Source organism: Rhinatrema bivittatum, chromosome 10, assembly GCF_901001135.1.
Source record: "Rhinatrema bivittatum chromosome 10, aRhiBiv1.1, whole genome shotgun sequence".
Classification (NCBI taxonomy): Eukaryota; Metazoa; Chordata; class Amphibia; order Gymnophiona; family Rhinatrematidae; genus Rhinatrema; species Rhinatrema bivittatum.
Genome location: NC_042624.1, coordinates 78,092,308 through 78,112,683, shown reverse-complemented (window position 1 = coordinate 78,112,683; position 20,376 = coordinate 78,092,308). Strand labels below are relative to the sequence as shown.

The following is a 20,376-nucleotide window of genomic DNA, read 5'->3' as shown; positions in this document are numbered from 1 at the left end:
TTTGAGAATGAAATTTTAAACTCAAGTTCAATGCAACCTCCAAAACTCAGACTTCCTGCATAAAATATCCTCCAGTAGCATTGCCACTGCTTTAGACAAGTCAATTTTTTTGAGCTGTGTGTTTCCACAAGGCTAATTGTCTGACTCCCTGGGCGTTAAGCAGACTGTCTGCTGGCCTGCACAGTGGTATGATTCACACATCTTTTATTGATAGTACTGTAGATAATGTCTGGATCATAATTAAATCTCAGGACTGTAGTTGTAGCATGATTTGTTCTGCCTGTTTTTCAAGGATTTTAATCATCTGTAAAGTTAAAAAATAAACCCACAGGACTAGATGTATTATGGATTCCTCCCATTTTGTGTCTTTAGGAAAATACTTAATACTCATGACACACAAAAAGTCGTATGGATTTGCATGGAAACGATTTTCAGCATGATTATTTAAAAATCATTTGTTAATCGCTTCATTGATTAAAAAAAAAAAATCTTCCTAAGTGATGTACAACACAAGTAAAACAATAGATCACAATCAAGGGTATAATACAATAACAGATTGTATTCAAGAATACAGTTCAACAGCGCTTACCTTCTTTTTCTCAAATCTCTTAACACTCCTACTTACCTATCCACACATTAACAATCTGTGTATGTAGTCAAAGCAATCTCCCCTTATCTGCAGTCCAAGAGATCTGCTTCATATTCGTTCCTCCTCTCATCAGTGAACGTGTACTTATGCGCGGTAGTGTACAACTAAAATGTAGAAGGACATCTGATATCGCCACACCTGGTAGTATCCAAATTCTTGAAAGTTTTGTGGCATGCCAAGCCTTCCGTCAATAAATCTCCTATTCCTTGGGATCTAAAAGTGTTGCTAACACAACTCATGAATCCACCTTTTGAACTTTTAGAACTGAAATCCTTACCTTGGCAAGTGCTGTTCCTGATAGCAGTCACTCTTGCCCGTAGGGTAAGCAAGTTTCAGGCACTTGTCTGTCTCTCCCTTTCTTCAGCTTTTCCACTAGAGTGAGTCTCAGAACCCAACCTAAGTTCCTTCTAAAGCTAGTATCAGTTTTCCATATAAACTTATCTATAGGGCTTCCTATGTTCCTTCCAAGGGCCCATGTGCTCAGAGAAGAATAAGCATTGCACATGATGATATGAAGAAAACACAGGTACATCCTCAATGCACTCAATAGTTCATTTCTTTGACCCTAGCAGACTAAGAGCCGCAGTACCCAGAGAATTTTATTCCAGTTGCCAAGCAAACAGCATATCTCACTAGTATAATCTAACAGGTTTTCAGTTTAGCGACACAGTGAAAGTGCATCAACTGAGAGTGATGATGGCATCAGCTGGGAATGGGATGGGCATGGGGATCTCTGGGGAAGTGAGGGGGATTATAGATCTGAGTAGCCTGCCTATCCACACCTACACTCAGCTTCCAGTGAAGAAATATGCAGAGCTGCAAATTGGTTTTCTATTTGTTCCTTCACATCCCACTACTGTCTGTATAATATGCCTGAGGAGGACAGTGGATTTGGACAAGCAGTTCTTAAAAGCTCAATTTTCCCAGCATACTCTCATTCCGGGTTGCCCTAGAAGTTTGAAACCGAAAGAAATCAGGGTAGCCCTAAACTTGGCTAATGTGGCTGATTTCTTCCTGCTTGTCAACGGAGAAAGCGAAGTTGCTTACCTGGAATGGGGGATCTCCGTAGACAGCAGGATAAATCAGAAACACACATCCACCCTCCATCCCAGGGAGTTGATAGACTGAGGAGTCTCATGAGGTTTTTCTGAGCTCTGAGAGAGAACTTGGCTGTGGTGGTGCCATCAGATGGCTTCACCCATTAGTATGTCTGATTTACCCTACTGTCTATGGAGAACCTATGTTATAGGTAAGAAACTTTTCTTTCTCTGCAGAGCTTGTAAGAACACCCAGAGTAAATCTTCTTATGCTTTCCAACATATGGAATGTTACAAAGAATTATGTAAAATTCCATTTATGTTCTGTGGGATGCATAATCCTATGAGAAATCTGCGCCACTGTGGAGCACAGAATTCTTGCAGAATTCTCCTCCTGCGCAGTTGTGCAGAATTTGGCAGGCCCCAGCGTGATGCGGGACAGCCTCCGCTCGTGGCACGCCGGGGCCTGCTCCTTCTTCGCCGTGAGGCCGCCCCACTTGCAGTGAAAATGGAGCAGGCCTCATTGAAAGTGAGTGTATGTGTAACACTGTGAGTCTGGGGGGGGGGGTGAGAGAGAGCATGTGTGAGGGTGCGTGGGTGTGGGTGCCAGAGAGAAGGGAGCCTATGTGAGGAGATTGTGAAGGGAGTATGTATGTGTGTAAGAAATTGAGAGCCTGCTGTATGTGAAAAAGGGATCATGTGTATGAGAGGGTGTTTTTTATTTAGAGAGGGAGTCTGTGTGCGAGTGTGTTTATGTGTAAGAAAGAGAGCCTCTGTGAAGGGAAGTGTGTGTGTGTGAGAGAGAGGGAACCTATGTATAGGGAGGAATGAGTGAGAGAGAGGGGAGCCAATGTGCAGGGATGTGTGAGAGGCAGGTAGCCTGTGTAAGGGTGTATGCGTGAGAGAGAGATCCTGTGTGGGTGTGTGTGCAAGAGAGAGGGACTGAGGGAGTTTGTGTGAGGGGCAGTATTGAGAGAGGGTCAAACTCTGTGAGTGGAAATAGAGTGGAAGGGATTGAGCCTGGAGGGGGAGGGGAGAGAGAGTGGCAGGTGGAGGAGTTGGGGCCTGAGAGGGCAAAGTGAAAGGAGACTGGCCAAGGGAGTAGGAAAAGAGTGGTAAAGACACTCTTACAGTGAACTTCTAGGAAAATTCTGCTCAAAATATTTAACTCTGCATCTTTCAATAATAACTTTTTTTCTGTATTACATTTTTAATTACTTAGACTGTCATGTGTATTGTTATTTTGACCAATATAAAATATGCAGAATTTTGTTTTTGTCTGCAGAATTTTAAATATCTTTGCACAGAATTCCCCCAGGAATAGATGCAGAGGCTGCAGACAAAGACAGGGAAAAGTAAGTGATGCAGTTGGCAAAGGGTGACATTACAAGGAGCCTTCAAAGTCAAACCCTCCTCGCACTTCCAAAAGTCACATGCATACACACACTGCTCTCTCATACACCTACTCCATCATACCCATACACACACACACTGTATATATACAATCCACACACGTTTCCCGCTAAATACCTCACATCCACTCACAAACCTCTCCCACACAGTGACTCCCCCCACCCCCGATGCATTCCCAGAGTCAGGCCTCTGCATGCTTTCCCTACCTGTTAAATAAGTAATGGTGCTAATGTCTGAAAATATCTGAACGACACAACACAATAGTAGACTTAGGTCAGTGTTTCCCAGCCTTTTCACGGGTAAGGTACACCTACACTAACAAAATTGTTTGAGACACACCAACCTGCAAGGGGCAGACATTGTGGACATGGAGAGGACTCATTTTGCCAAAAGAAGAGTGAAGGAAGCACCAAAGACCCCACCAGTCTTGCTTCCAAATTTTAAAACAAAGCAAGAGAGGAGAAGACGGAACCCATGAACCTGTCACATTGGCCAGCTCCTTCTGCATAAATGGGCCGATACAGTCAAAGTTGCGGGAGAGCGGGCGAACAGGCCACTCTCCTGTGTGTGTGATACAGTAAATAAATTTATTTAAATTAGACCCGGCGGTAAAAAGAGGCGCTAGGGACACTAGCGCGTCCCTAGCGCCTCTTTTTGGACAGGAGCGGCGGCTGTCAGCGGGTTTGACAGCCGCCGCTCAATTTTGCCGGCGTCTGTTCTCGAGCCCGCTGACAGCCACGGGTTCGGAAACCGGACGCTGGCAAAATTGAGCGTCTGGTTTTCAAGCTGCAGGCCTATTTCAAAAATTTTTTTTTTTTTTTTTTACTTTTTTTAAACTTTCAGGACCTCCAACTTAATATCGCTGGCTAACAGTAAGCTCCGTCGGAGCGCACTGTACTGTATCGGCCTGTTTCAGTGATCTGAGCCACCCTGGCAAATAGACTCATTGGCCCCTCATGGACCCCAAATCACCCATCCAAGGCTAGGGGAGAGTGCTGTGGGCTTCAGGTACCACCCTGTAGTGCAAATGGTCGGTCTGCCCCTGCTCCCAACACACAAACAGGCCGATACAGTACAATTTTGCCGGCATCCGGTTTCCGAACCTGTGGCTGTCAGCGGGCTCGAGAACCGACGCCGGCAAAATTGAGCGTCTGCTGTCAAACCCTCTGACAGCCGCCACTCCTGTCCAAAATCAGGCACTAGGGACGCGCTAATGTCCTTAGCGCCTCTTTTTACTGCCGGCCCTAATTTAAACAAATTTATTTACTGTACTGCGCGCACAGGAGAGCGGGCGTTCTCCCGCTCTCCCACGACTTTTACTATATCGGCCCGAAAGTGAGTCACATCCAGTGCTCCATGCATGCTCTCCCTGTCTCATTCAGCCGGGAAATAAGAGTTTGGAAGGACTGAAAGATGAGGAAAATGAGGAGGTGCTATGCGCAATATGTGTACTGCACAAAGCCGGTTCTATCTATGGCCTGCTTGCTGCCTGTTAATTGCCACACTCTGCAGCTAGAAGGAAGAGGTGTGCATGATTGCACATGTTCTCAGAAAGAAGCTCCCACATGTTTAAGAGCTACTGCCGGTGTGTCTTGTTTCTGTGACGTGCTGAGAGCAGACCCCAGGTGCTGACCTGCATCTGAGCATCAGGCAGTGCTGACTTTTCCGTGGCGCACCTGATCAGGTCTGAAAGCATGCCAGTGTGCCATGGCAGAATGGTTGGGAAACTCCTGAAGTAGGTCTTATGCCTAGAAAATGATTGTATACCCTTGAAACATTCTACAAGCTGCCATATCTTTCATAGAAAATCAAGTTTGTTCCAATCTTAATCCCTTTTTATATACACATAAAAATTTAAAAGCACCTATATAGTATGTCAACCAGATGTTGCGTAGTGCACTTGTAATATGTTATTGGTATCTGTCATAACATGAATTCCCTTCCTTTTAACATACAACAGATGTGAGGTGTCTCAATTCTTTGAGCTTTCATCAATGTAAAGAGACATGCTGACACTGCCTTCTACTTATCTGCCATATGGCATAAGAGTAGGATCTTGTAGTGCTGTATAAAAACAAGTGTGCAAAAGTACAGTGATTCTTCGAAGAAGTGACCTGAACAGATCTTTTTATTGTCCTGCCTGGTTACTTTACTTGTTCGTTTTCCCCATGGCTGGCCACCAGTTTCTTCCCTGCCATCTGCCTCGCCTTCATAGTATCCTCAGGCTTTTTTTTCCCCAGCTGACCACCACCCGCAGCAGCTCACGGTTTACAGTCCAAGCTTCTGATCCTTCATGGTGCCTCCAGAATGAATAACTCACAGGGCCTGATTTATGAAAGGTTTTGCTCACTAGTACAAAATAGGAGAAACAATTGTATAACTCAGGCCCTTAGTGGATTCTTCAGTTGTTAATGCAATGGTATCGCACTGTTTAAAGATATGCACTACTTGCCCCGCTCCTAGAATGAAGCTGGCCATAAAGATACTTAGGTTATAAACTATCCCACTTGTCATTTCTTTTTAAATATTGGTAAGTCTCCTCAGAATCTTGGCTCTTCTGATGGGGGAATTGTTTCTCCCTTTGACACCCAGAAAGATGTTATAACTGTTGCATGCCTTGTGTGTTTTTTTTTCCTTCTTTTTTTTTTTTTTTTCTCTTGATGTATTTTTTGCTTATAATGTGGTTCAATCTTTTGTCTTGTCTGTCATAGACTATTGTAATGACCTGGTTTGTCAAAGTCTTATTTGAGGGTCTTACAGCTTTTGTTAAATGCTGCGACGCGGATGGTGTCAGGATGTCCGCTCCAAGAACATATTTCCCCAGTTTACTCCTGGGGGAATTCTGTGCACAAAAACTTTTAAATTCTGCAAACTTTATATTGGTCAAAATTACACAATTTACATGACAGTTTTTAAGTAATTACATTTTAAATTAATAGAGAAAAAATTATTACTTAAAGATGCAGAATTTTAAATATTTCGAGCAGAATTTCCCTAGAAATTCACTGTAAGAGGGTCCCTTCCACTCGCTCTCCCTACTCCCCTGGCCACTTTGCCCTGTCAGGCCCCAACTCCTCCACCTGCCAGTATCTCTCCCTTCCACCTCTATCGTCACTCCCAGATTTTGACCCCATTCTCAGTACTGCCCCTCACACAGGCTCCCTCTGTCCCTCCCTCTCTCACACACATGTTCCCTCTCTCTAGTATACATACACACATCCTCATACAGGCTCCCTCACTCTCTCGCACACACCCATCCCCTCATACAGGGGCCCTCTCTCTCGCACACACCCATCTCCTCATACAGGGGCCCTCTCTGTTGCATACACAGCCACACAAGCTCCCTTTCTCTCTCACACATACATCCTCACACAGGCTACTTAAGTCTCTCTCTCTCTCTCTCTCTCACACATCCCTTCACATGGGCTCTCTCTCACACATACACAATCCCTTCACACAGGCTAGCACCCTCGCATACATACTATCCCTTTTTCATACACATGAGCTCCCAATCTCTCACACACACACACTCCTTCACAATCTCCTCATATAGGCTCCCTCTCTTTGGCACCCACACTCAAGTACCCCCCTGCTCTCTCTCACACCCCCCTGCTTATCCTTCCTGCTCTCTCACATCCCCTTGCTTACCCTCCCTGCTTTCTCTCACACCCCTCCCCCTCTCTCACACACCCCTCCCCTCTCGCAGACGCTCCTGCTCATCCCACTGCTCTCTCTCTCCCCCTCCCCTCACACTCACCTCTCTACACATGCACTCTCACTGGGGCCTTCCTTTTCACCATGAGCAGAGCACATCCTGTGGCGGCCTTCCTCGTCGCTGAAAACAATGCACACTCCGTTCACGGTGCGGCAGGGCTTTCCTCTTCACGGCGAATGGCACGCCATGACCTTCCTCTTCACCATGAAAGGTACATGCTCCTATCGCAGCATGCCGGGGTCTTCTCTACCATTTTCTGTGCAGAATTTGGCAATTCTGTGCAAATTCTGCACTCCGCAGTAACACAGAGTTCCCCCAGGATTACCAGTTGTAATGAAGTTCACTGGCTCCCTGTTGAGCAACGTGTAAAGTTTAAAATATTGTGTTTAGTACATTGTGCTTTATATGGGGAAATTCCAGTTTAATAGAAGAAGAATATGGTAGAGTATACTCCATCACATTCGTTAAGGTCTGCAGGCCAACATTTACTAGTAACTCCTAGTGCCAGAGGTATACATCTGAAGAGACCAACCATTGGGCCTTTTCTTTTGTCACTCTGAAAGTTGCCTTTAGAGCTGCGTTCACTGTCAGACTATAAATAATTTCAGAAAGCCTTAAAAACTCACCTATTTAATGAAGCTTTTAAAGCATTTTAGTTGTGCTTTATATGAAAAGGATGGGTATGGGAAATTGGGGGTGCTTTGAAGTGTTTATATGTATTTGTTTTATGTTATATTTTTAAAATGACTGTTTTCCTAAATGGCTCTATATGATGTGTCCTCCCTATTATTCTTGAAAAAACAGATATATGAATATTCATAGAGAGCTGAGACATTTTTTATGGAAGGATAAGAGACCTAGAATACCTTTGACACAAATGATATGTGTTTGGAAACAGGAGTGAATAGGATTACCTGATATCAGTCTTTACAATTATGGTGCTAATCTTGGACAGTTGGGAGATTGGCTAATGGATACCTCTTATTATTGTGACTTGAAGTTTGAGTTGTCTGTAGTTTTCCCTCTGCATTTACATTATGTTCTACATGCTGCAATATCTCAATTGCCACTCTTTGAAAAGACATGTTTTGGTTTCTCCAATGAGAAAAACTTGGTGGTGGCTAATTTCTAAACTAAAATTAAACTTTCAGACCTACCTATAACTGCCAATGGTAATTTTTTGCCAGGCATAGAGAGAAAGATATATGCCAATTGGTCTCAAATTGGTCTCTCCGTTATTACACACCTACTTAAAGATGGAGGGAAAATGGTTTCCTTTGAGACCCTACATCAAAATGTAGGAGAACAGGGTGTGGATCAGTTCGGCTATTTACAGATTAGACACTATGGGCCCAAAACTGAAAAATGGACGTTCAAATATGAGTTATTGGGCTAAGTTACAAGGGATATTCAGCGGCATGGCTATGCCGCTGAATATCCGTGGTCAAGCCACTACTTAGCTGGATAAGTCATATCCAGCTAAGTTAAAACTGCTCATTGGCAGGTATAATTTACCTGCATAACTTATCTAGTTAAGGCTGAATATCTCTACTTAGCCACATAAGGTTATCTAGCTAAGTAGCACTGCCCAGATTTTCAGTGGACCCTAGATAGGCTGGATAAGTCTTACTTATCCAGTTATCGAGCGCTAAATGCACTTTCAGTATCCGGCCCTATGTGTGTTCCTTAAACCAAGAGGACCTTCAGGCTGATAAGTGGGGGGCCCTTCAAGATTGGTTTGATTTGGAAGATCCCAGTAGATATATTTTGTCGTCTTTACATAAATCTTTGCAAGTTTCTTTTAAGACTTTCTAAAGAGAAGGTTTATGGACCAGGTGGACACAAGAATTACATATTCCGTTTTCTTTCAATCATTTATTGCAAGTTTTGGTTACATATGTAAGATTACTAAACATATGCAGATGCGTAAAACACAATGCAAAATTCTATCTAGATTCTATATTTCTCAGAGACAGTCTGATGTAGCAGAGCTCACATAATCTGATATATGTTTGAAATGTAAATTGGTTCCTGACACATTGGGTCATTCACTATGGTCTTGTGTTAATAATCAAATGTTTTGGAAAACAATTTCCCATTTATATTGAAAATCTCCTTTTTATACAATTACCTTTTTCTGTACAAGTTGCAATTTTTTGTTTCATATCATGGGACAACCGACATACGGCATTTCAAAATATGTGGATTTCCAAGGTTTTTCTAGTAGCTAAGACTAAGCTAAGGTTTTTCTAGTAGCTAAGACTGCGATCCTTCATCACTGGAGACAGGAGATGGATCCTTCCTTTATGTTCTGGAGGAATGCTGTTCATAATCTATTACTTTTGGAATTGTTAACTGGGAAGACGAGTTCTCCTAGAGCATAGAAGCAAACATTGGATATCTGGATGCCTTGTATATCTTCCTTACCACCATGAGCTTAGAAGTATGATCTTGAACAATTACTGACTATTGTTTTCTATAACATTTGATGGTTGATTATCTGTAACATTTCCTATGGAAGGGGAGGGAAGTATTATGTTGGGTTGTTCTTGTTACTTATTCTTTATTCTTTGTTCTTTATATAAGCATGGTGAGTTCAGACTCACAGCTACCATGCACTTTGTATCTATTGTTCTGAAAATGTAATAGAGTTAAATAAAAGGGATGGAATGACTCCCTATGAGGAAAAGCTAAAGAGGTTAGAGCTCTTCAGCCTGGAGAAGAGAAAGCTGATGAGATATGATAGAAGTCCATAAAGTTTTGAGTGGGGTGGAACAGGTAAATAGGGAACAGTTATTTAACCTTTTAAATAGTATAGAAACCTAGAAACAACGGCAGAAGAAGACCAAATGACCCATCCAGTCTGCCCAGCAAGCTTTCATAATTATTTTTCTCATACTTATCTGTTACTCTGACCACTGAGGTTAGGGCCCTTATTGGTAACTTTTTGGTTCTAATTTCCTTCGACCCCTGCCACTGATGTAGAGAGCAGTGCTGGAGCTGCGTAAAAGTGAAGTAGCAATATATGCAGTATACAATATTGCAGACTATATACAATATATACAGTCTGTATATACAGGGCCCATACCAGTGGTGCTCAATTTATTTATAAATCGCCTATCCAGACACAGTTCCACATAGGCAACTTATAAATAAATTGAGTGTTCTTGGTATGGGGTCCTAAAGCAACTGACTGGGTTAGAAACTGGTTGAGTGGAAGGGTGACAGAGAGGTAATAAATGGGGTTCACTCCAAGGAAATTGACATTACTAGTGATATGCCACAGTGATCAGTCCTTGGACCAGTTGTATTCAACATTTTTGTGAGCGATATTGCAAAAGGGTTATTGGGAAAGGTTTGATTTTTTTTGCCAATTATGCCAAAATCTGTAACAGGATAGAAAGCCAGGAAGGTGGGAAAACATGAAGAATGATCTAACAAAGCTCAAGGAATGGTTTAGGGTGGTTCATTTAGGCTGCAAAAACCCATGGGAGAGGTACAGTGTAAGGGATGAAATTCTGAGCATGAAAGAAGAGCAGGATCTGGGGCGATCCTATCTAATGATCTTAAGGTTGCCAAACAGGGTGGATAAGCGATGGCATAAGTCAGAAAGATACTTGGCTGTATATAGAGAAGAATAGTCAGCAGAAAAAAAGATGACATTACCCCTGTATAAACTCTTGGTGAGATCTCATTTGGAATACTGCATACAGTTCTAGAGACCATATCTTCAAAAGGATATAAACCTGTTGGAGTGGTTCCAAAGGGTGACTACTAAAATGATCATGGTCTTCATTCTAAAGCATTTGCCTTATACATCATAGAACAGCACAATCATTAAACCAACTATTGTAATAAAGGAAATAATAATAAAATGGTCCTGTTCAAAAGTTTGCATACCCTTTAGTTCTTAATATTGTGTATTGCCCCTTTTTGCATCAATGACTGCTTGCAATCTTTTGGTGATAGTTGTGAATGAGGCCTTTTATTTTTTCATGTGGCAAAGCTGCCCATTCCTCTTGTCAAAAAGCCTCCAGATCCTGTAAATTCTTTGGTTGTCTAGCATGAACTACATGTTTGAGTTCTCCCCCAAGTAGCTCAATAATGTTGAGGTCACTCTAGAACTTTCACTTTCTTCTGCTGCAACCACTGAAGGGTCAACTTGGTCTTATGTTTTGAATCATTGTCATGTTGGAAAGTCCACGTGCGCCCCATTTACAGTTTCCTGGCTGATTAATGCAATTTCTCCTCCAGTGTTTTCTGATAAGATGCTGCATTCATTCTGCCATCAATTTTGACTAAATTCCCTATGCCGCTGTAGCTGACGTATCCCCAAAATAGCAGGGATCCGCCTCCATGCTTCACGGTAGGGATGGTATGCTTCTCTTCATAGCGTTCATGGTTGTGACCAAAAAGTTCAATTTTGGTCTAATCACTCCAAATTGTTTTGTTCCAGAAGTTTAGATTGCTTCTCTAGGTGCTGTTTGGTGTAATGCAAGCGGGCTGTTTTGTGGCTTCTCTGCAGCAATTGCTTTTTTCTGGCAACTCTACCATGCAGCTCATTTTTGTTCAAGTATCTCCTTATTGTTCATGCTGAAACAATCACACCACTTTGTTTCAGAGAAACCTGTATTTCAGTAGAAGTTGCTTGTGGGTTTTTCTTTACAATCCCAACAAAGTTTTCAGGCAGTTGTGTCTGAAATCTTTTTTGGTCTACCTGACTATGGCTTGATGTTATCAGAACCCATAATTTTCCACTTCTTGATCAGAGTTTATCCAGTACTGATTTTTCAAATCTTTGGATATCTTTTTATATCCTTTTCCTGATTTATAAAGTTAAACTACTTCTGCTCACAGATCCTTTGACAGTTGTTTTGCTTTCCCCATGCTTCAGTAACCACCAAAGTCAGTGCAGCCTTGGATGAAATGCACAAGGGTTTCTCAAGATTTAAGAAACTCATTGACTGTTTATACACACATACTAATTACAATCAAACAAGGCACAAGTGTGGATACTTACCCTTCATTGCCATCTTAACCTGTGTGTGTCAACGTGAGTGTATATTATCAGCCCAAACATTCAAGGATACGCAAACTTTTGAACAGGACCATTTTATTATTTCCTTTATTGCTATGATTTGTTTAATGATTGTGCTATTCTGTGATGCATAATAGTTTAATTTGAAACATTAAAAATAAGATATGTTTTCTTAAAATGCTACACGTCACAAATTCTGCCAATTGTATATAAACTTATGATCACATCTATAGTTGTGACTTATATCTGAAGCATTTAGGATGATACAATATAGGAGATTGTGGAGTTTTAAAAAAAAAAGGGGGAGTTACCTTTGTGTTAATAACAGTGAAAATTATTTTTAAAAAAATGTTTGATAAAACTTTATATTATATTCCAAATGCATGTGTAGAAATCATCCATTAATATGATAATAGATATCAGAGATCTACTTTCATCATTCCAAAGTTAATCTCACAGTCCTAGGAAGAAAGAACCACAGGTATAGCTGTTAGATTTTGTCATATTTTTATCCTAAACACATAAGAGAAACCTGTTTTATAACTGGAGACATGCCATTGGACTGGGTTCAAAACAAAGTAGAACAAGGTTCCTAGGCTTCAGCTCAGTAAGAATCCTATAAGAAACCCTAATTAATGGGTAGATTTTACTGGTTTTGTGAACTGTTTTATTGACCACAAGCCATCATGTTTCAGAGTTTAAATGATGCAGACTTTTCCATCATACATGACTATTTCATGTGTAGTGCTTTCTACAATACGTTTAATTCTTTTATTTTAGATTGTCCCCCAGGATTTCACAGTATAAAGATTCGCAGAAGAATCCAGTTTATACTCAGTTCATTTCGACTTTCCTTGATGAATTAAATTTCAGAAATGAAGACCTTGAAAGTTTAATAAACATCTTTACAAGCAACAGTACAATTGAATGGTGAGTTTACTAATTAACTTTTTTTCATTGTCTTATCAGCTGGTGAAATCTAGGAGGCCGATATAATAAGACCCCTGTTAAAATTTGCACAGCTTTTCTGAGCGGATTTTTTTGGGCGTACGGCAAAAAAACAAAAGCATGGGATGTAATGGCCGTGTATGCTACTTAGTTACGTGCATAAAATCCACGCGCACCAAACATACGCGCCATAAATCACGCAGTAACACACGCTCATGGCCCTATGTAGTAAAACACGCAGAAACCCGCGCAGCCACCCATCGGCGTGTGAACACCCACAACTGATTCTCAAGGTGAAAGCCTTTCTTTTCAAAAAAATGAATAAATTAGTGGCCCAGAAGTTGATATGAAGGTGGGTAGAGCAATATCTAACCCCTTCATTACTGGACTCCAACCACCGGCGAGAGCATGAAATGCAGATCGGTGATTCTGCCTCATTGAGAAGCTGCATTCTCTCTACCCATTTTGTCCGCCCCTTGGCTGGCCCGCAAAAGCATAAAAAAAAAACGGTTTCCTCACCGGTGCTTTCACTTACCTCCTGCCCTGACCCAGGCGCTAAACATTCGCACTAACCCAATCTCCCTGCTAGCAACGTTCCCTGCATTAGCCGTGAATAGATAATCGCCTCCTTTGCATGCCAATAGCATGCACTCGCGCAGAAAAAAATGCAGGTTTGTAAGCATGCTTGGTACATGCAAACCCTTATTATGTACCCGTATAGGGGCTTTGTGCAGGAAAATATGCGTGCAAACCTGCCAGCAGCTTCAGAGCACCTTATTACATCAGCCCCTGGTTGTTTTAAAGAATGGCAGTGTTTGCAGTCTGTTCAGAATGTTCATATCACGGGTTTTACTAATTGTCTATGCTCAAAGAATAAAACCGCATATTATATCTTCATGGAGTCTTGAGGAGGGCAGTTTTGGAACTGTCTGCAGGAATGCAAAGTCTACAGGGACTTTTTACCTGTGAACTTTAGAGAAGTAAAAATACCAACACTAATCGGCACTTTTTTATTTGTTTGGATGCTTCCTCCAGATAAACGTAAATAGGTTCTTTTGGAAAATTCAGAAGTACACGCACGTGTGCAGGCCCATCCCCAGGGATCCCACCGTTCCCTGCCGATAAAATTACCCATACAAATGGAAGGCAGTTTTCAACAACCCCATTTCCACAGGCAAAACACGGTTTTGCTCCCAGAATTGCCCCGTAGAAGACTTTATTTTTTCCATGCATAGGACAAAATTAAAGGCGTGAGAACCCACAGTGCTCAGTAAACGAGGTTCTAATCAGAAGGAGGTAAGACATGGAAACTCTGCTCTAGAATGCACACGTGCTAGATAAACTTTTGTCTTTTCTTTCCTACCCATCTTGCCTGATTTAGACATAGGGGATTTGGTCCAAATGCTGCATTAGGCCTCTCTTGTTCTGAGCAAATTGCTGGGATAACTGTTACTAGTCAAGAAATAAATGCCTGTTGTTCCTAGAAAATGGTGAATTTTCAGAAAAACCTCAAAACCCTGTCTGTTTGCGTTTGCTTTTTTTGTTTTACTATTTCATGATTTATATTATTTGAAAAAATTAGTCCTTGAGATTGGGCATGTGTTTATTACTCCAGTAGCATGTTTATTACCATGAAATTATTAGTAAATAATTGATCCCAGGGAGGTAGTGTAAGAATAACTCAAATACCTGTTCTTTGCCCTCCTCCTGCAAAACAATTCTTATTATAGACAAATACATAACATTTGTGTTTAATTGATTAAAACCTCCTAGGATACAGCAGGGTTGGCCAAAGGCCTGCCTCCGATCCCCACCCAGCCGGCCCCAAGGAACAATCCAAGCCCTGTGCTCATCTGTCCGGCGTTGGGCATCTTTTGTCTGTAATGCACAGAGGCAAGGTACGCAGAGAATGCATTTTTAAATCATGATGAGCTTTGCAAAGACAATCTGAATAATACCCAGTTTGCTTCATCCCCTCAGGGATAGATATAATAGCCCTACAGACTAGCATCCTCTGCCGGGCGGGGGTAGGGAATTCAAACTGGCTTTTATTATTATTATTATTCAGATTGTCTTTCCAAAACTCACCATGATAGAAAAATGTATTCACAGCTTACCTTTCTTTGAGCATCCTTACGGTCCAGCCAGCGATGGACTCACAGGGAACCATTTTATAATAATTGTCTTAGACTTTCAAGGGGGTACTGCAGTCCAGTACAATATAAAGGGAATTCCTTCAAAAGATAGATACAAACTGTAGTTGTGATTTCAAGCTAAAATATTGATATTCAGAACTACTATAAAGAGAAACATAGTTTGTTTGTCTAAACAGTCAGACATTTTGAGCACTTGATTTCTGTGTTCTTTAGAATACTCAGCACTTCAACAATTGAATAATGTAGTGCAGTCGCTGTCTTGGTCCACTTGGATACCTAAAAGTAGAGGTCAGCAAAGAAGCTAGAGGTGATGCTCATTTAATAATCACAAGTGTCAACTATATATATATATATAGAGGACTCCTTATTTACATTGTACACTTGTATATAATTATCCTCCTCTATCTCTTTTATTTCTTATAATCCCAGTTCATGAACCCTTGTTAATTGTAACTGCTTCTCTTCTCCACGTTTATTTATGTTTTTGGTTATATTTTTGCACCCCTGTTTTCTGTAAACCGACATGATGAGAACGAGTTCTTGAATGCCGGTATAAAAAAAACCTTAAATAAAAATAAATAAATAAACTACAGCTTGTTTGCTGACCCTTCTTTCTGTGTCATTGACATCTGAAATATTTTCTTTTGCAAGCCTGTGCATTTCCATGCACATTCTTCCTGTGTTGAATATTATGGACAATACTAGAAATCACATCTTTGTCTATAGACTGTGATGTAAATAGAGACCTTTGTTTTCAGTTTTTATTTTATTTTTCCTGAGAATTTATTGGGGTTTGTTATTAAAATCGGTGGGAAACAAAATGACACTTCTTTCCCTACTGATATTTCTCCCTCTCGTTTGTTGTAACAAACACTTATAAATTTCCAGGGAAAATAAAATATAAACTGAAAACGAAGGTGCCTAGACAAACAACACTAGTTCAATCCTGGTATTTGTAATAGTATCATTTAGTTTTAAGCAAACTTTTAAAATGCAGTTCTCCTTTTGATTCAGACATTTGTGAAGGAGGTGGAAGATCTTCAGCTTTTTATGTTTACCATCTGCACAGCTTTTGGATAAATGCAGCACAAGACAACCAGGAGTATTTCTGTGGAAATCGTAATTCGGTAAAGGTTTGGCACACAAACAGCTGTTCGTTTTGGAATTTTTTTGGACAAACTGATGCTGGAGTTGTCATATTTTTGTTCTAGTCTTTATTTTCTGTAACACATGAAAAGACATAATTATGTTGTAGCCCTCGGTTGGTGTGTCATTTCTAATTAGTATATCGGTGTAATAGGTGTCCATGTAAGTTATTCTGTTGATAGATCAATTTTATTTTGGTATGTTTTCCTTCCATTAGTTGGAGTAGCTTTTTTTTTTTTTTTTTTTTTTGTTCAGGTCCCTTCACTTCAGTCATGACTGCTATTATTTTGAAGTGAAGTAAAACTTGGTTCACTGTGTCACCTTTCTATTTAGAAAGGAATTGTTTTAAGACTTAATAATTGTTTGGATTTTTGGTTCACCTTTCTACATACTGCTCAAGACAGCTTACAGTATTATTAGTGGCTCACATACAATATGTCCCTATCTCATAGAGCTTACAATCTTAAGTGGGTACATGAAGCAACAGGAGATAGTCATTTGCCAAAGATGACAGGAGTAACAGTGGGGTAAATAAGATTTTAACCCTGGATCCCAGCTCATTACTCTCACCACTTATGAGTTTTCTTTGCTTTGTGACTGAAACCTGATTCCTGCTGTAAATGCGATTTGAATATGCAACTGATTATTTTGTCATTCAATAAAATTCCATAATCGTAGTCAGAGGCTTTTGTATTGGAAGGAAGACCCATTTTGTTTAATTAATGAGCGTGCAGCCTTATCTCAGATGAAGATCTGCTGTAATCTGATATTGTAGGATTTGACTGTTTACACTAGCTGATGTATACTTGATAATTATCTCAAAATATCAACTTACCTGTTTCTGAGCTACTTCCCCTCATGTATTTTTTTTAATTTAAATTTTATTTTCTCCTCAGGTTTTTTAAATAAAAATATTAATACACTTTAGTGAACAATAATTTGAATCATATATGTAGGTGATTTTACAAGGATACAGATTCTTTTATACATTTCAAAAGCTTATGTTAAATATTAAGTATTCAAAACTTTGCATCATGAATGACTCGTGGACTGAGGTTTGAAATTTGAAAAGGGCATTTTAGAATGTCGCTTGTAAACAATTTTCATTATTTGAACAGCAAATAGAAATCTGTAGATTTGCAGAAGCCACAGTGGGATCTATTTATAATAATGAAAGCCCTTTATCAGTTATCAGTTTTCAGTTTATCATTTTCAGGTTCCTTTTCAATAAAATAACTCCATATATTGAATGATTGACTGGTTTGTTTCTCAATTGTAGCAGCTTTCTGTTACCTCTCCTCATCTGTTGCTATGCATGGCGTGTAAGTTATGAAATAATAAAAAAATCAGGGCTAGTCAGTGGGGTTTGAAGGGGCCGGGGTAAAAGGGAGGAAGGTTAATTAGGGGGATTAGGTAGTCAGGGAGCGGACTGGGGAAACTGGTAATTGTCAGCACATGTATCTAAAAAATCCCTTCCACTTACGCGGTAGAGCCGGCATTTGCGCGCACAAGCTAGCATCCATACAAAATTGCGCACATATATGCACATCTGTTATAAAATGGCCGCATCCATTTGTACGAGCTACCATACGCATGTATATATATGCTCGCGCAGATGTGTAAAAGTTTACCATCATAACATTCCACTCCGTGTATTTAGAGCATCTGACTGAATCTCCACTAAATTCCTTCATGATGAAACGGATTATTTGCAGGGTAATGTATACTCTTGGTCTTCGAGAAGTTCCATTATCGTAAAAAACATGTCACTTTCGCCAGATCCTCTTCAGGAGAAGAAGGGAAATATATCCTGGAACAGTTGTTAATGACTTGACTTTTATATTAATTTTTTAGCGAGAGGCCAAGGATCTGGACATGGCCGACCACCAGCGGCACACAGAGGACAAATACGACTGATGCCCAACAGCCCATTAGGCTTTCAACAAGAGACTCATCAGTCAGACCTCGACCATTACACAATCTACAATGATCAATTTGTCTAAGAAATACCTATCCCAGGCCCATACTGATGTCTATAATAAAGGACTTTCTTTGCACCCACAACCATTTGGATGTGAAGTTGCGCAAACATTTTTTTAAAGCACCTTAAGATTTAAATTGTTCTTTGCTAATCAACCACAAGCTTGAGATAATTTGGTAATGACAGGAGCCTCACAATGGGTCCCACCAGGGATCGTTGACCCAGCCATAGCTACTTTTGATGCATTGGTTCAGCAGGAGATCAAAGCCACTGTGCCTGGGAGACAATGTGGCTTTCAAAACATGACGACATACTCGGAGAAGATCACTCTTCATGAATTACAACAGGATCACTTCATCATCATAAAGGCATCAGAAAAGGGGAGAAGCTGTAGTTTTAAATTTAATTGACTACATGAGAAAAGTTTACCAACAACTACCTTAATTTTTACTGCCCTTTAATGACCGATCCTATGGATGAAATGAAAATGAGAACTGATACCATCTCTTTGAATGGTATCCATAAAGGATGTCTTACTAACAGGGAATTTAAATTTTTGAGAGTTGATTTTCCAACATGTCCTGTATTTTATGTACTCTCTAAAAACATAAGACTTCAATCAATTCTCCAGACCAGCCTATTATTTCCGTACATGGATCTCTTCTTTAACCATTTTCCACGTTTGTCGATCGTTTTTTGAGGGAGTTTGTACCTGCTCAATCTTATGTATGGGATTCCACACACATTATGACCATTCTTGAGGACGTGGAAGGCACTTTTCATGATATAATGCTAGTTATGTGTGATATTGTTTGTGTATCCCAATATCTCTCAAGATGAGGCATTAGACATCATACAACAAACTCTCGATACAAGAGGATCATCAGTTTGGGTACCTACCACCTTTTTTGTTCAATTGTCCACCATACGATTGTGTGAATATTTAATAGTTTCGATGGAACTTTTACCAATAGATTATGACGAAGCACCATGGGTGCCACCATGGCAGCTGATATCGCCAACCTATACATTTGCAATTTTGAAACAAAATGGCTTCTACAATGTTCCTTTAAACAAAATATTTTTCTGTGGAAATGCTGCATCAGTGATGTTCTAGCATTATGAATGGGCAGTATGGACATATTGACCCAGTTCTTCCAATTGCTTAACTCCTGCAATTCACATTTACAATTTACTCATACTTATACAATTGTTTTCTTAGATATCACCCTTGCTTTGACAGTGGAAGACTTCATGTTTTCTATATTTCGTAAACCAACTGACAGAAACATGCTGTTGCACTATTCTAGTTGTCATCCTAAACATCTATGTACCAACCTACCAGTAGGCCAATTTTTGAGACTCAAAGAAACAGTATGTATTGTAGATTTCTAGAGCACATCTTTACATGCAAAGTAGTACATAAAGCTTTTAAGAGAGCTCATTTGGCTGAACGGCAATGGCTATGAAATCCATGTAGGAAGGTCCAAGAATCTAGAACAGTTTGGGGTAGATTTTAAGACCTGCGCGCGGGCATACATGTGCATGCCCTACCTGGCGCGCACACATGTATGGCCAATTTTTTAATATATGCGCGCATGTTATAAAATTGGGAGTCGGCATGCGCAAAGGGGTGCACCTTGCGCGCGCCGAGCCGCACTGCCTTTCCCCCATTCCCTACCCACCTTCCCTTCCCTTGCCTCCCCCACCCTTTCCCCCTACCTTTTTCTTGTTTTTACTTTTGTCGTAAAACTTACTTCAGCCCTTGCGCACGCCGGCCAACTGCCAGCGCGCGATCCCCAGCACAGTGGCAAATGGCCACTGTGCTGGGAGCCTCTGACCCCGCACCGCCCCCCGGACTGCCCAGCCCCGCCCCTTTTTGCAAGCCCTGGAACTTACATGCATCCCAGAGCTTTTCGCGCATTGCTGGGCCTTTTGAAAATCCGGCCCTTTGTGTATTGCCGTACACTTCACATACACATCAGGTTCAACATATCATGAAGAAATATTGGCATGTTGTAAGCATCCATCCAATCTTCCATTCATTGCCCACCTTTGCTTTAGAGAGCCACTAATCTTCAAGATACTTTGGTACATTCTGCTTTTTATATACAAAATCATTCGCAGTCTGAATCACAAAATGGACATCATCCGTGTCAACAATGTAATGTTTGTCAATTTTCTTTTGATGGTAGCACTCTTCAATTCCCTTGTTGCAAACCTTTTCAATTGCGGCAGAAGACTACATGTAAATCAAAAGGAGTAATTTGTTATATGGTGCCCATGCTTCCTG

General features: G+C 40.6%; 1 protein-coding gene across 1 annotated transcript in view; it reads left to right on the top strand.

The window, feature by feature from the left end:
* RPAP2 (RNA polymerase II associated protein 2) overlaps positions 1-19,651 on the top strand; it is a 154,578-nt gene extending 134,927 nt beyond the window's left edge. The window contains exons 12-13 of the mRNA XM_029617687.1: positions 12,633-12,782; positions 15,971-19,651. Of these exons, the coding sequence (XP_029473547.1) occupies positions 12,633-12,782; position 15,971 (151 nt within the window). The 3' untranslated portion in view covers positions 15,972-19,651. The remainder of the gene's footprint in view (positions 1-12,632; positions 12,783-15,970) is intronic.
* Positions 19,652-20,376: the final 725 nt, after the last annotated feature.